Source organism: Corvus kubaryi, unplaced genomic scaffold, assembly GCF_017639235.1.
Source record: "Corvus kubaryi isolate FWS band 111438036 unplaced genomic scaffold, C.kubaryi_AGA036_p1.0 65374, whole genome shotgun sequence".
Classification (NCBI taxonomy): domain Eukaryota; kingdom Metazoa; phylum Chordata; class Aves; order Passeriformes; family Corvidae; genus Corvus; species Corvus kubaryi.
In genome coordinates, this window is record NW_024581955.1 from 156,446 (window position 1) to 172,594 (window position 16,149).

Sequence of the window (16,149 nt, forward strand, 5' to 3'; positions counted from 1 at the left end):
AGGAATATTTTTAAGTACCAAATTTCCTTTTTACCCATTCCATAACTTTTAAAGTACTACCTAGTTCTCTGTCTACTCTGATATGTCATGCACTGATTTAAAAAAGCATTAAAAACCCCTCTTTTTTGTGAATAATAAGTCTTATGCTTTCCTTGAGGTGTGTGTTCTGTCATCATGACAGGTAATGCATTTTAGTAAGCCCTTAATTTATGCAGGATACAAAATATCTGTGTGATTTCTTAAAGGCTGTAGCAATGCCTAAATTGTGAAGTGAATGACAGGTGATCTGATATTGGCATCATACTAAATAGGAATACTTCAATCAGTTCCTAATACAAAGAAAAGCTGACAGCTTTATCCAGAGAATTGATTTACCACAGAGATAATGTGAGCCTTTATTTTCAGCAGCAGTTCAGCACACCCTGAAAATTGGAAAAAAACAGAGTACATCTACTATTTATGAACTACAGTAAGTGCATTCTATAAAATACCATCTTCCATTGTAGAGAAACCCCTTTAGTCTTCATAGTCATATTTATTGGAGCAGAGCTGTGCATTACATACAGAAAATATTTCTAAAGAACAACATCAGATAAAAAGACTGTTTCAGGCTCATATCCCCATTAGCCAGATGTCTCCTTGTGATGGTGTTTACTTTGCTGAAAAAGCTTTTCTGCCCTGACTTTACTAACAACAAATGCTTGAGTGAGGAAACATGGATTACTCGGAATTTTTGTTCTCGGGCATTAAAAGAAATAGTCTTTCCCCTACTAAAGGTTTTGTTGTGTTGGGCTTAAAAAGAAAATAAAATAAACCCCACAAAACAAATGAGTGTGTGTGTGGGGTCAGTTATGCTGTACTTACCCAGCTAACCAGGCAAAATCTGATCAATGGTCACTTGAATTCTTACAAACTCGGCCTCTAAGATTTCTTTCTTACCCTTTTTCTGTGCGTTACACAGACTGTGTACTGTTATGTGGAACTTGCATGCCAAGAATTAGACTCTGTTTTTCTGTTTGTTCTGTAATAAGATTGAAGTATTTTCTCCCTGTTTGGAATAACTTATGGATATAATTTGCATACATAAGAAAAGGTCTCTTCTTTGTGTTCTCTCTCTCTTTTTTTTTTTAATGTTCTCACTGGAAGCTTAAATGGACAGGAAAATAAGTTGTTCCATGAAACCAGATGGGATTCTGCAACATTAGCAGCCAAAAGCTTTTATGATCCTGTTTGGCTCAATCCATAAGAATTCTGCTTGTTAGAGACTGGTGTACTTAGAGTCATTTTTATATACAGAATATTTTACAGTGTATTTCTCCAGACACTAAAGATGCTTATTCCTTTTGGAATATGCTTATACGCATGCTCAGTATGAATGTGGTAAGGGGTTACTTTACATACATAGATATTCTAATTTTCAAACATTTTTAATAATATTTTATACAGGGTCCAGAACATTGGGTTAAAAAATATCCTGTGTTGTGAAATCCAGCAGGAAAGACAAGGGGTGGCATTGGTGTGCCTGCAGTCAGTGGTTCTAGGAAGCCTTGGGGTCCAGGGACTAGTCTAAGGAAATCTTTGGAAGGTAATTAAGAAAGGCAGGTCTGCTGTCCAGAGGCTTAAATTTACTGTATATAGGCTTGTACCACAATTTAAATGTGCTTAGTAACCTGCAAATGTTAAAATGTACTTTTATGTACAGGCATGGAAATACAGTAAGCCCATTAGTATAGTAATTTGATTTTATATTTGAAAGTGAGTAGATTTGTAGAGAAAGGTGTATATTTATTTGTAACCACACATCTAATATTCAAAAGACATTCTAGGTGGAAAAGTGTTAAATTAATTACAATGTATAAGTACCTGGTAATGTATTTCATGGATTTCTTTTGTGTGCATGTAAGACACCTCTTTTTGAAAGCTCTTGCATTCTTATGAACACTAAATTATTTTTGCTGCTTTTTACACTATATACGATATATGTTAGAATTTGGGTGAAATCAGCTTACTGAAGCACTTTGTTTAACCACAATTTTTTGAGGAAGGCTGGTGGTGAATAGACAGATTGCCTTAGCAGGTGAGCAGACTCAGAGCAGGATGGTTTTACAGGGAGCTCATTACATGAAGTGCAGACTTTCCTGAGCTCCAGTTAGGGAGGGTGGTTTGCAATCATTAACATTGGTAAAAGGACAAGTGAGCTTAATCTTTATTTTGGATTCACACAAGTTTAATTGATATGAGGTGCTGTCAAAAATGTCTTGGGAGCCTTCCAGACAAGCTGTGCTAATCTGCTGAAAGTTGTCAAATCTTCTGAAATTAGGTCCATACATCCCACCACAGTATGAGGCGAGTGCTTTTTGTTCCATGCCCAGGTGCAGCAACAGTCTGCATTAAAAAAGATTCTGTAGGTGGGTTGGTGGTTTCTTATTTTGTACTTTACAGTTAGTTTCCCCTTTTAGCACTTTTGCAACTGGGTAGGCATAAATGTCACAAATTTACAAGTGAAAAACAAATAGAGTGGAAAACAAATAGAAGAGGCTTTCCAAAAAGTTGATTTAAAGATTTTAATTCCTAGACTGAACTTTGGCCATAGGTAGCACGGTGTATAAAACTTATTCAAAATAATAAAGAACACAGTTACAGTCTCAGAAGCTGCTGTTTAACCCCATGAGTCATTTCCAGCTGTCTTCTCCAGACATGAAGGCATTTGAACAATAGCAGCTGACCATGTGGCTGTCTTTTAAACCATTTTCAGTAAATCAAATGGAGGAACTTTGTGTTTACAGTTAAAGGATGAGGATTGCTGGAAGCTGTGCAGCACATACTTTACAGCAGGAGGTCATGGCTAGATAGAAAATAATCCTACAAATACTTGCTAACATCCTTCATCTGTGTAAAAACATAGCCAAGACCCAACTCTTCCATTCTGCTGGTCGCCTTCATTTTAAAGTATAAATTAGAGATTTGAAAATCATCAGTATTTGTTTCAACATCTGGACAACAACACTGAAAAATGGCTAGGAAATATTACACATGATGACTCCTTTATGTGTATTTATTAATTCATGGTCTCAGGCCACCTATTAAAAACCTGCCGTTACAGATTATAGACTGGAAAGGAAGAAGACAGGTAAGGCCCTGTTCATTATTAAAATACTGTTGCTATTTATGCCACATCTACCTACAGACATGTGCTGTAAGAGCCTGGAAAATGGGAGTGCTTATTAACAAGAAAAAGTAGCAGAGCCATATAAAATCTTTCGATAGATAAGTGCATTAACATGTATGAAATGGAGAACTGAACTTTGCTTCTGCATAGCAGAGTTGCACCTCAAAACATAAGACCACTTCTTACTGTAGCAATCCAACAAGGGAAACAGTTTGAGGATGTTATTTTCATCTAAAGTTGTGTGAAATATGCTTGCAGGCAAAATGTTTAGTTTGGAGGTTTTAAGACTAACTTCTCCCTTAGTTATGACTTTAATGTATCAGGAAAGTTCTAAAAGAAGGGTGTGAAAGGAGGACTCCTCCTAAATCAGCATGAGGGAAACTTGCTTTCCTTTTTGGTATCCAAACAAAACAAAAGATTTGACTCAAGATTTTAAGGACCCATAAAAATAAGGAAATTCAAAAAGCACAATTAAAATTTCACCATCTGCTCACTCTAAATCAGCAAGGAGAAGGGGGAGGTTTCCCTTCTGCATAACCATTATAATCAGAATTGCAGTAGAAAAATTAAGTGGATGTGGAATAGGCACAGCACTCTCCCCTCTCTTATTCGACATTCAAGTGACACTCTGAGCAGGATGAATTATGAAAAAAATGTATTGAGAGCCCCTGCTTGACATTTTCCTCTTCTGTGCAATTCTATCCCTCTGCAACTGTGTTTTAATGGTTTCTCGCTGCCTTTGATGTTGCCACATTACCTCATGTGGGCCACATGTGAGCACTTTAATCTGAGGGGGAAAGGAACCTGTTTGCCCCATCTGTTTTGGCTTGCACGTGTTGGTGCTGCTGTTAATGCTGGCAGCTGTGCTAATGTGTGAGGCCACCTGCCACATGGCAGATACTGCATCTTGGGGTAAAAGCTGAGCTTTCCCCCCTTTGCTGGAGGTGTAGGTGGCTAAATCTGAGTTCCTGCTGGCAGTTCCCCTTTTATTATTTTAAATGTGTCATAATTATTTACTCTTACATCATGTGATACTCAATTACTCCAGGGTACAAAAAACCCAGAAAGGGATTATCTAACCTGTGCCATGTTCATCTTTATATTGATACAGTTATAGTATTTTGATTAGTTTTAATATTTTTATTATTTGCCTGCAGTAGAACTGTCATTTGGTGTGTTCCTGTGTTTTCTGCTTTTAGATGCAGTGAGGAAAGGAGGAACAGATTTGAGCACAAAATGTTACTGTTTGGGATTAGCATTTCTGATTAGGTTGGCTCTTTGTTCTTGGACAGGCAGAGTCCTGGTAATGCTTCATGCTGCCCTGTGGTGCCCCTCTGGGCACGTGTGGACAGCCTTTGGATGCAGCAAGGTGTTCTGACTGTCTCTGTGTGCAAACCACTCACCATATTATACTTAACTACATCCTGAGGTGATTATGAGGATTAATTAATGCTTATATCCTTTGAAGATACTGGATGCTTTATAAATGCTAATTATTATATTCAGGTTTGCTACAGCTTAGGGATTAGATCTTACTTAAGCAATAGGTAGGGAAGCTATGAGACGTATGTGGCAAAGAAGAATTAAAAGTAATAAACAGTCACAGAGAGCCTAAGCCTCCCTGCAGCCTGTTTGTACAGTCCTAATAAATTGTCGCTTTTCTAATTTGGTTTTGAAACCTAAGTACTTCAATTTTAAATGTCAGAAGGAGTGTCTCCTCTATAATGTTCCATCGGGGGCTCTGCTGTTAACATTTTGCAGTTTTAACTTCAATTGCCGTTTCTGTGAGAACTGGCAACTATGTGTAGATACGCTAAAAAATGTGGTTTCTTGTTTTCCTCTATACTGTTCTGGAATTAAACATTTCATGGTTTTGTGCAAAGCTTGGGGCATCTGTATCACGGAGAGAATCATCTGCTCCTTGACTGGACGCTAAAAACTGGACAGAACTTTGTGTACCAAGTGCTGGTCCCCTGACTAAGGTTTGTGACTGGTAACTATTCCATGAGAAAGCTACTTCCTGTAAGTGTGATAGAACCAGGTAGTCCCAATTCTGACTGGTTAAAAATTTAAGTGCCCGTCCAATATCCAGCTGTGTCTGTGTTTTTAAAATCCACATCAAAGCTATATGAGACTTGAACTATACAAAGCAGAGCTGTTTGCACATTTCTTAAAGATTTGCTCATAGCTGAGGTAAGAAAAAGTGGACAGAAAAGCAGACAGTAGGCTTTTTTTTTTTTCAGACTGTTTTATTGCTGCTGCTGTGCAGATGGACACACGGTACCAGCTTCATATCTGCTTGTCACTATGGCACAGTGGCTAAGAAAGAGATTTGGATATGGATCAAGGTGAACAAATGGAAAAAACCTTACAGAAGAGAGGTGATCTCTTGTGGCAGGTTACCCAAAGAGACCCTGGAGTTGGAGATATTCAAAAGCCATCAGGACACAATCTGCTCCAGGTGGTCCTGGTTGAGCAATTTGAGGTGGTCCTGGTTGAGCAATCTGCTCCAGGTGGTCCTGGTTGAGCAGGGGGTTGGACCAGGTGACTTCCTAAGGTCCCTTCGAACCTCAACCATTCCACAGTTCTGTGAGATGGCACAAAGCAAAAAGGAGCTGATAAAAAGGTGTAAGGTGGAGGCAGTCACAAAGAGCATCAGAGATGCTCACAAAGAAAGAAAGTGTGGTTCTGAATTTAAAATCCTAGCGTCAGGGTTAGACTATTTTACCAGTAACTCACACTCAGTAAATCATGAAGGTTTTGTGCATCACCTCGATCTATAAAATGAGGATAGTATTTGTCACTGTGCTGTTGCAATGGGAAGGTCATCTGTTGGTATAGTCTGATGTTAAGTCAAGGGTGGGCATAACTCTCGGAGGGATAAAAATGAAGGGTTTGGTATTAAAAAGCCCAAACGCAAACAAAAAACCAAACCAAACTCCTTTATAGGAAGTAAACTTTTTAAAAGGCAGGAGAACCCCTTTCCTCCAAGCCACTTTTCGTCAGCAAGAGTGGTCTTGAACTTATCTTTAAGTGACAGAGATGAGAGGTGAAGCCCCAGCCGCTGCTGCCGTGTACTGCTGTTCGATGCCAGTGTTTACAGCGCTGGGCAGCAGGCACAGATGTTGTGGCAGCTAGACTGTGCCCGGGACAGCGCGAAGCCAGCTCCTGACTTTGCATGGACAAACGAGTGCAGATCTCAAAGCTGGCCCGACTTACAAAGCAGTAGGCTGGCGCTGGCGTTTGCAGTCAGTCAGGAGTGTAAATTCTCAAGGCTGCCTATCCTTTTTCTTCAGAGGTTTGTTTTTTTTTTTTTTTTTTCACCTCTGATCTTTTCTCTTTGTTCACACTAATTATGACCCATTAACTTAAAGAAAAACAACAAACCCAAACCAAACACAACGCGCCACCCTCCCGGCGCGGGGGCGGCGGACAGCGTGCGGCAGTCCCTCCCCCTCCGCGGCCATCGCTTCCCTCCCGCGGCCCCGGGCGCTCGGCAGGGCAGGGGCCGGACCCTCTCTGCCTGCCGGGGCGCGGACGAGGCTCCCCCCGCTCCTGCCACTACCCCAGCCTCCCTCGGCTCCCCACCGCCCCGCACACCCCCCGCCTCCCAGCGCGGCTCTCCCTGCCCGCCCCGCCGGCAGCAGGGCAGGGGCAGGGGCGGGGGCGGTGGAGCGGCGGCTCCTCCCCGGGGCGGAGGGACGCGTTCGCCGCCGCCTCCCGCCGCCGTGGGGACTCGGTGCCGGGTGGCTGCTGGCGGCGTCTCGTGTCCCGTCTCGTCCGGTCCGGTCCCGGGGATGTCCGGCGGGGGCAGCCGGCGGCGGGCCGGCCCCTCCTGGCACAGCACTTTCTCTCGCTTCTTCTCCAGGAGCTCACCCGGCGAGGGGGCGGCGAACAGGTACGCGGGGCACGGGAGCGGCGCGGTGCCACCTGCGCGGCCGGGGGACGCCGGGGGCGCGGGGCTGAGCGGGGCCTCTGCCCGCGTTGCGACACTGGTGGGTGGCGGGGCAGCGGGAGGAAGCGGGTGTTCACCGTGGGGAGCCCGGGCGTCCCGGGGGCCAGGGGCGGCTCCTGGGACAGCGGCGGGCCGGCGGCTTGTCCGGCGGAGCTTCGGACCGGGGTGCGCGGCTGGCAGCTGCCGCCATGGCCGGAGCGGGCGGGCTGTGCTGGGGCAGCGCTGCGGTGCGGGCACGGCTCCTGCTGGGGCGATGGGACATGGGGGCTCCCTGCGCGGTGCATCGAGCACCCCCGGCCCCGCCAGGCTCAGCGGAGTCCCTGTGGAACCTGCGCTTGCTGGAATAGCCCAGCCCGGGGCTTCTCCGCCGCCGCAGTCAGCGTGCGGTGCCCCTTCCTTGGGGACTGAAAGCAGGGCAGGGCGCTGAGGTCTCTGAGGGGTTTGAGGGATTTGTTTGTTTTTCCTTTTCAGTTTTCACGCTGAAAGTTTTCTTTTGGACTGGCGTAAATCAGGCGTTAATGAAACATAAATATTACTGATGTGTTTAAGTCTCAATGCAAAATTTGTGGTTTATGGAAACTTGGTTATTAATTTTTTTTTTAGTGCAGGGAGACTTTACTAGATGAAAAGGTTTGGAAACTTCTTGTGTATTTGTTCCTCTTCCTTTTTTTCGGTTTTTTTTTCCCTTTTTATTTTTTCTACTGGTGACTGATTTCTGTCTGTAAGTAGGAAAGAAGCACAGATAAGTTTCCTTCAGTTGCTCAGGCAGCCTCATTGTTGGCCCAAGTTAATGAGCATATTTTTGTGGTGAAAAGGTGTTAACTGCCTAGGCCTTACTTCCTCGGGTGTAATATTTATTTTTTGCTTTTAACATGTTGGTTTTAATCTGAGTCATTCCTGATAGTGCATAGGTTTGTGTTTAAACTGACAGACAGCAAATACTGTTTAATCAGATGGACAGTGGCTATCGCAGTAGTTCTTTCAGTGAAAAGCTTTAGGATCTTGCATTGCATATTCTCAGCAATCATGGGAAATAAAGAGCCTATTGGTGTCTTACACTGACCATCTTAAATGGTCTTGTAAATGCACCATGAGGATTTTTAACTTTGGGGTTTTTGTTTTACTGAAAGCATTTGACATGCCAGTACACCACCAAGGACCCACTGGTCATTTATAAGCAGAAAACGTTGCTTTTTTATTTCCTGAAAAAAAGAACTCAGGAGCAAGGCTGCTGAATCAAGGACATCTTTACAATTGCTGGAATATCGTGCCTATTTTGTCTGGCGGGGGTGGTTAAGATATGGGAGAAGGAGAAGGTTTGGATCTGGCTGAGGACCTGGAGAGGCAACAGAGAGGTTTCATCGCATGACTCCTTGCCAGCTCCCTACAGCTGTAGTTTGGGATAAACAAGAAAGCCTAGCGGTCACCTTGCTAAGGAGGAGAGTGATGCCACTTCAGTGGTTTGTGCACTAAATGGCCTATCTGTAGGTAGCACTCATGGCAGACCTACTCCACTTAACTTGGGGCTGCAGTCTAATCTTTATCTCAATCACAGTTTCATTTCCTGCAGCCAAGAGCCTTTTCTTTATTCGGAAGCTGGGATAGTCCACGCAGATATGAAAAGGCTCTGGCCTCTTGGCCGCGTTCTTGAACTCCTCCCGAGGTTCGCTGCAGGGTGGTGGCGGTGGCCGTGCCTCCTTCCTGGAGGAGGAGAGCGAGAACCCTCGCCATCCCGAGTCCCATTTGGTATGTTAAGGAGCTTTTCCTTGTTGTGCTGGGCTGCAGCGTGGCACGTTAGTCAGGAATGCTGACGTTCTCGTATTTGGTTTCCACTGGCAGCCTTCTTCACAGATTAGCGTAATTGCATGCATTACCCAGCGCCGGGCTGGGATGAGTGCCGCAGGTTTGCTCCTCGTGTTTATTTAGCGAGCTCGGCCGTGTAGCAGCATGGATCGCTGAACAAAGCACGAGTGCGGGGAGGGGGGACCAAGGCTGCTCTGGGTGTTTGTTGTGAAGGTGTGGAGTGCGTGGGCGAGGTGGGAATGCAGCTTTTGTGAAGGGCTCGGAGAAATGTATGCACCGGCATGGCTTCCCCTTCAGGTTATCGGTACGGTGGGACCAGACTAAGTTTGAGAGATACATATAGAAAGAAACTTTTCTAGTGAGGTATTTTGCCTACTGATGGATTTCAAAAAAGTAGAAGACCTAAGTAAAGGGGGCAGGAGAGGGAGCAGTATATTGCATACCCTCTGTGTGCCTTTACTGACCTCTGGAGACATGCATCACACTTGATGTCTCTGCAGAACATGATGGTTTCCTAAGTTTTAAAAGCATGCAGAAATGAGCCCGTGTCTGTCCAAAAGTCATTCTCCATCTGCTCCCGCAAATTAGGCAGTGGTGGGTGGCTGGAAGCTGCCAGCTTTCCTTCCCCCAGCTGCAGAGCTGCCCCTCAGCTTGGTAGGGGATGGAGCTCTTGCCCACTCATGCTCCAGACCGTGTTCAGATTTACCTGTAAAAACACAAAAGCCAAAACCCAAGCCTACTGTGACCCTGGTTTAGAATAGGAGGAAGGGGATCGGGGGAATTACATAGTGTGTTAATCAATGTCTTAGACTCTTCTGAAAACCTCATTTGACGAAGAGCTTATGTTAATAACTTGCCCTTACAGCAATTTGTAGCTCTGATGAACATGAGACTCGCTGGAGGCTTGCTTGCTTGCTCGTGGAAAAAATAAGCTGTGCAGATTAGTTGCAAGTTTTGTGGCAGCAAAAAGCACAGTACATGTCTTAAGAGTTCACTTGGCTTTTACATAAAATGTAGCCAAATGGAAAGCATCTCCCACCCAGTGCTTGCCTGCTGCTTAAGTGTTCTGCAGAGTTGGGGCTGCTTTGAGTGGCTCTAGTGCTCTTCATTCCAGGTGTTTATCATTGACCTCCATCCAAGGAAGTTATTATAGTTACAGTCATTATGCTCTACTGGACTATTTGCTATTTTCAGTAATACACAGTTGGTTATTGGTTACCACAGTGTTTGTCCTGGAGCAGCCTACATCTCCAGGATGACAAAACCCAGTGGCATTTTCACTATTCTAATAGAAGTCTTAATTTTTTTTTTTTTTTTTTATTGCTAATACATGTATCTTTAGTCCATCTAGAAGAAGACACAGCTTTTATACTGTAAGTCAATCTACTGCAGATTGTTTCAGAAATGTGTGGCTTCTGTGGCTGAGCAATTGTTCTTTTGTGAATTAATGTGACCTTTCAGGGAGGTGTGATGCTTTTTACTGAGGTACCATCAAAATGTCCTTTAAACTATGGGTGCATTTTATGAGTTATTCCATGCAGTGTTTAGCAGGTTCATTTCAGATTTCTCTTTTTCCCTCCAAGTGCTGTTGGCTGGTCACAGAACTACCAGTGCAAGTTTGGTTTGTCAGGATATTTCATCTGCATTGCTGAAGTATGCCAGAGATATCAAATAGGGAAGAGCAACCTTTTATCTGGTTTTAGAAGGGTTTTGGGGAGCTGATTTGTTTGTTGGGTTTTTCTTCAGGCTGAGATTGTTGTTCCATTCATCCATTAGTTTCTAACTGAGAGCTTTCAGAGATGAAGAACTTTGTTTATTCTGCTTGAGGAGAGATTAGAGTCTTTTTCTTCCTTTGGGACTTGTCAGTCATTGTTCCTGTTTACAAAGAACATGTATTTTTGTAGTGGTAAAAACTGTGCATTTGAGGGACTGCTGGAAATTGATGGAAAAGGGAGCAATAAATTGCAAACCTGGTTCTTCTGAAATTACTGCCTCCTGGCTGGGTTGGATTCAGATACCATTGGCATCTTTGAAGAAATCCATTGTCTGACGGAAAAATCAGTCTCTGCTTTCTAATAAAGAACCTTTTCCTTTCAAAAGCCAGAGAAGGCTTCTTTGTGGTGTTGTTAAAATTTGGCTTATTTGTGTGTGTACATGAGGGATGATGGTTTGTGGAACCAGCAAGGGCAATACTCCAGCCATATAGAAGAATTCAAATTAGGCTTGCCTAAGTAAGGTGCATTATGAAAATTTCCTGTACATTTGTTAATTTGGGGGTTCCTTTTTTTTTTTTTGCTTCCTAGATTTATTTATTATGACTTCCATTGCAGCATAATTCAAAATAGTATGAAAGGCCCTGATTCAGCAATGTACCAATGTGGTTGCCTATAATTAAGCAGGTAAATAGTTCTGTGCACTCTAGTGGGTCTACTTGCTTGATTAGAATGAGGCACATACTTGGATGTCTCATGGGACTGAGACCAGGAGGAGCAGGGCCAGCAGCTGGCCATGTGTGTGAGAGACATTTCCTGAAGGAAATGTTACTAGAGTCTTAATTATAATAGAAGTGCTCTTTGGAAGAAACAAAGCAACATTTTTTCCACTATTATAAATGTTAACAGCGTTGTCTCCTTTTCCAGTTATTGGCATAAGTGCTAGAGTTAATGCAAAAATATTTCCAAAACAGCTGCAAGTCTGTGGTTTTAAGGAACAATTTTGCCAAGGTGAAAACTCCTCGGTCTTCTCCTCTAGTGAACAAAAGGCTCCCAGGTGGGAAAAAAAGAAAGATTCCAAAACATGTTGCTCTAGGGATTGTATTTCTAATTATTGTAACTTCTTAAAAGGGCGGAAACCCAGCTACTGCTTTTAATTTCTGAGGGGCTTTTGGATTTCGTATGGTTCAGTAAGTATCTACTATTATACTTGCAAACAGTAGCACAGCACTGGGTTGCTTAGGCTTTAACTCAATTCTTCTGGTATATTAGTTTTAATTTCTAATATAATTTTTATCTATTTTAACTGGCTTTGCAGTATCGCTTTTGAAGACTGAAGGTCGGAAATATTGGTTTCCTTACTCATTTCACTTTCTCATGTCAGTTTTCAGCCATGAAATCTAGTCCCTATTGGTGGTGTGTTATTGTGATTTCATGACGTGCCTTATTTTGAAATAGAATGTTGTTTTTCTGAATGTTCCACTGCTTCCTAAGTTGCTAAAATATTTTACAGAGGGCAGTATATCTGCTTAAGCATTTTGGAGGTCTTGAGGCCTACGTGTGTGAACCCTTTGTGGATCTGCACTTCACCTATGGACAGTGTTGTGTTGGGAAAAAATGTAGGAAGAAGTTATTTCTTGTGAGCACACGAACAGAAAAGGCAGAAAGAATTGCAGTGACAACATGCTTTTTTATTTTAATCATCAATTGCAGGTTGCAAATTTAGCCATAAAATTTATTTTGGTTGGACTGGAAAATGCATGCCTTCAAAACAAAAGAAGCAACTTTGGTATCTGTAGGATGCTTCCTGGTGTATATTTTGTGAGTAAAAGATGGGAGTTGTGGAGAATATTTTCTTGGGCTGAATTAGTAGCCCTCTGTACCTTTACCAAGAGTTTTCTCCTCCAGCCTGACTAGAAGAGCTCGCTGCATTTTACTGGTGACACCAGTCTCTCTTGCTTGTTTTTTCCCAGGTTCTTTTTCTTAATGACATCTTTTTGAAATTCTGGTATGCTCTGTATATCAGGACAACAGTTGCTGCTGCTTTAAAGCCGCCCTGGATTATTTTTCTTTTAATATCTCCTATTTCCATGCCTTTTTGTAAGTACCACTGTTGGTCCCCAACCCTGCAAATATGCCATTTGAAAACAGATCTATTCTTTTTGAATTTGATAGATGAATAAATAGTTTGTAGATCTGTTTCTGATGTTATACCAAGTTTTTGTGTGAGTGACCAGTAACATATCTGTTTCATAAGAATGCTGGAAACTATCTAACCAATCAGACTGGCAAATAGGGAGCAGATTCCACAGCAGTGTTACTGTTACTATGCCTGACAGATGCCAGAAGAAAAACCTTGATGTAATCTGGTATAATCACGCTGCCCAATACTGGAGTAAGCTCTGCTCAGAAACATTTATATTTCTTTCTCCAGCCTTTGTAGGGCTGTTCAGTTCCCTCACACGTAAAACAGATTAAGTTATTTAGCAAGGGTCGTGATATTTATTTCACCTAGTTCTAGCCTTTAAACTTAAAGGTACATGTTCAGTGTAATGACATGGTTTGGTTCTTGAACTTTTTTCATGTAAACTTTCATTGTAAAATGTGGCCTATCTGCGATTTCTCTGATGTGTTTATTTTCCATAATATTTTCAGTTGCACATTTTAGTCTACATTTTATACTAACATACTTTGTGTAGCTAACATAAACCATGTAACACAGCGCTGCTATTGCAGAACGTGAAGCTGACCCAGCTTTGCTGCACAAGCAAAGAGCAGTATGTAAATCAGCAGCAGAAACAGGTCTGAGAGGAAAAATTGTTTCAGTTAAAACAATCCAAATTGCTTATGGCTGTCTGTAATCAAACCAGTTTCGAAATGAGGCTAGTTTAATTGAATATAATGCATTTTGTGCTATTTCAACACTTAATCAGCAATTGTAACACTTCTTCTGCCTAAGTTCCTGCCTTTTCCTCCTCCTTGCTCCGGTTTCTCCTTCCTTACCTTTCGCTTTCTTTTCCTCCACTTTGCTTGTTTATTCATTTTAAATGAAAAAGCAGTTTTCCTTTCCTTTGACCCTCTAATTTCAAACTCAATAACTTGTTTTTATAATTTCCATTTGTCTTAATGTCTTCAGTTCTCCTCCCCTCTGTGTGTGGCCTAAGCTTAAGCACAGAAGCAGCAGCCAGAAACTTCGCATTCAAATTTCTGTGCAAAATTCTCCACCTCTCTTTAACACAAGCCCCAAGAGCCTTGTCAGAGACTAGAGGCAGATTTTGTCCCTGCTGCTGCTGTTTGGTTTCCCAAGAAGTGTGTTAGCCTTGGGAATCTTGCTGAGAGGTTCACTGAAATTTTTCATTTTGGAGCTTTTCAAAAAAGGGCAACATTGTGGTTTTGGGGGGAGGGGAACAGGAAAGAGGTTTTAATGAATTTAATTCATTGGGGGTTTTTTTTCTGCTAAAATGAAACCATTCTTATTTTCTGTTAAATACTTACATATTTTAGCCATCACTTGATGCACAAGGCAATTCTTTTTATTCAGTTGATTTTCTAATGTCTTGTTGCCACTGAGCTTTACAGTAATATTTTCCTTTCAGTTAATTTAACAAATGGTTACTGTACCCTTGCTCATATTCCTCAAGGTACATGCCAGAAGTTTGACTCTTAAAAAATTGACTTTTTAGATTAAGTTCTGATAGTTCTCCTGGCTGCACAGCACACAAATGGCTTCACAGTTGTGATGTTAATGCCTAGAGGAAGGTGTTTCCCTTTCAAGTCTATTTTATTTAGTTGGATTAAAGGAGAAGGATAGGAAAATTGTTTTACTAAGTCTCCCAGGCAACCTGAGCAGTTAATAAACATGGTATTGATTGTAACATCACTGAAAGATGGGAATTGTCAAGTTCAGTTTTGTTTATGAGATGACAGCTTCACTTGACAAACTGCTGAAGTACCATCCTTAGATGCTTAAGACTTGGCACTGATGCTCCACTTAAAATATTTGCAAGTGTAATGGCAGCAGGCTAAAACTCAACATACAGAGGAATGTTAAAAAAACAGATGTAATAAATAATTTTATACTTGATCTGTTTGAAGAAAATGAAAAGTTTGTATTTTTGAATGTATTTTGAATTTTTTGAATTTAATAACTTTGCAGATAATGTAAAAGAGGACAAAACTGTAGCATGTGAAGTTTGCAGATGATGTGATTGAAAAGTTTAGAAATCACCATGTAGATGACTTTGGAAACAAACTAAGTTGTCATGGTTGACAGTCCAACATGAGCTGCCAAAGTGATGGCTCAGAGAACAAAATATGATTGTTGGGTGTATACACAACAAAACACATGGATTCTGTGGATTCTTTGGTTACTGGAGTACTGAGTCCCATTTTGGTGTGCATGATTTATCATGAGAAAGATGCTGGCGAACTAAAAAGGGCTCTGAAAAGAGCTCCAGAACAATTTGATGTCTGGAAAACCTTCCTCAGAATAAAATGAAGTAGCTCAGTGGCATTAAGTTTTGAAATGACAGTGTTAAAGTTTGAGGAATGACTCTGCCTCAAGGAATATAACTGGAAGAGGAATCAGAGTTAAGTGCTTTATGTTATAGTAGAGCTGTGACTTCAAGAGGTTGTTTGAACCCAATTTTATAATCCGTCCCACACAGATGTAGAATGAGTGAGAGATGAGGCTTGACAAGTCAGAATAGTAAGCCTAATAAGTAGTGAATTTAGTAGTAGTTTACGTGGAAAACTCTTATTTACAAATGTGGTCAATTTTCCATAATTTGTTGTTTTTCAACCAAAGCTCATAACTTCTTGTCATGTGTTAAAGGCTTGACACAGGTCTCCCTTGGTGAAATTTCATAATCTAGATTATGCAAGAGGCCAGCTGCAGTAATCATAAGGGTCTGTATGGCAAGCAGGGTAACTGTTACATATATATAAAATATTAATTTAAAAGTCTGAATTTTTAGCAGTCATCTTTTAAATTACCACTTGGAAACTGGGACAAAGAAGAAACCGATACTAAGCAACCTATGGCTCTTGGCAGTTTTATAATAAAAATTTCATTACTACTGCTGGTCTGTGGATATGGTGTGATAGTCCCTGTAATGTGCTGAAACTTCATGGAGGTATTGCGCATCTATATTTGATGGTATTATTAGACTTGTGGATTTCCACTCATTTACATTCTTCAGGGAGGTTCTTGCACAAAGGAATTTTAAAGTACTAGGTGATGAAATCCTTGTTAACAATCTCTCTGTTTCTCCATTGAAATATCGTTCTGGAAGGTCAGCACTGAACATGTAACTGTTGGCACAAAGTAAAATTGGAAAGAAATCTTGACGTAAAAACCACATCAGGTGTATATCCCAGAGAGGGGTGTTGGGTTTGTTCTGAGAGAAAGGAAAGGCAGGGTTCAGGAGCTGGCATTACAGCCTAGAATGCTGAAATAAAGAAAGAAAACCTAAAAACCACATTAATCTACGTGAGGTTAAGCGTGAATT

At 41.7% G+C, this 16,149-nt stretch overlaps 1 protein-coding gene across 1 annotated transcript in view; it reads left to right on the plus strand.

The window, feature by feature from the left end:
- The first annotated feature begins 6,291 nt into the window (after nt 1-6,291).
- LOC121673382 (very large A-kinase anchor protein-like) overlaps nt 6,292-16,149 on the plus strand; it is an 83,956-nt gene continuing 74,098 nt past the window's right edge. Inside the window, exons 1-2 of the mRNA XM_042046656.1 lie at nt 6,292-6,417; nt 6,544-7,067. Coding sequence (XP_041902590.1) covers nt 6,292-6,417; nt 6,544-7,067 — 650 coding nt within the window. The remainder of the gene's footprint in view (nt 6,418-6,543; nt 7,068-16,149) is intronic.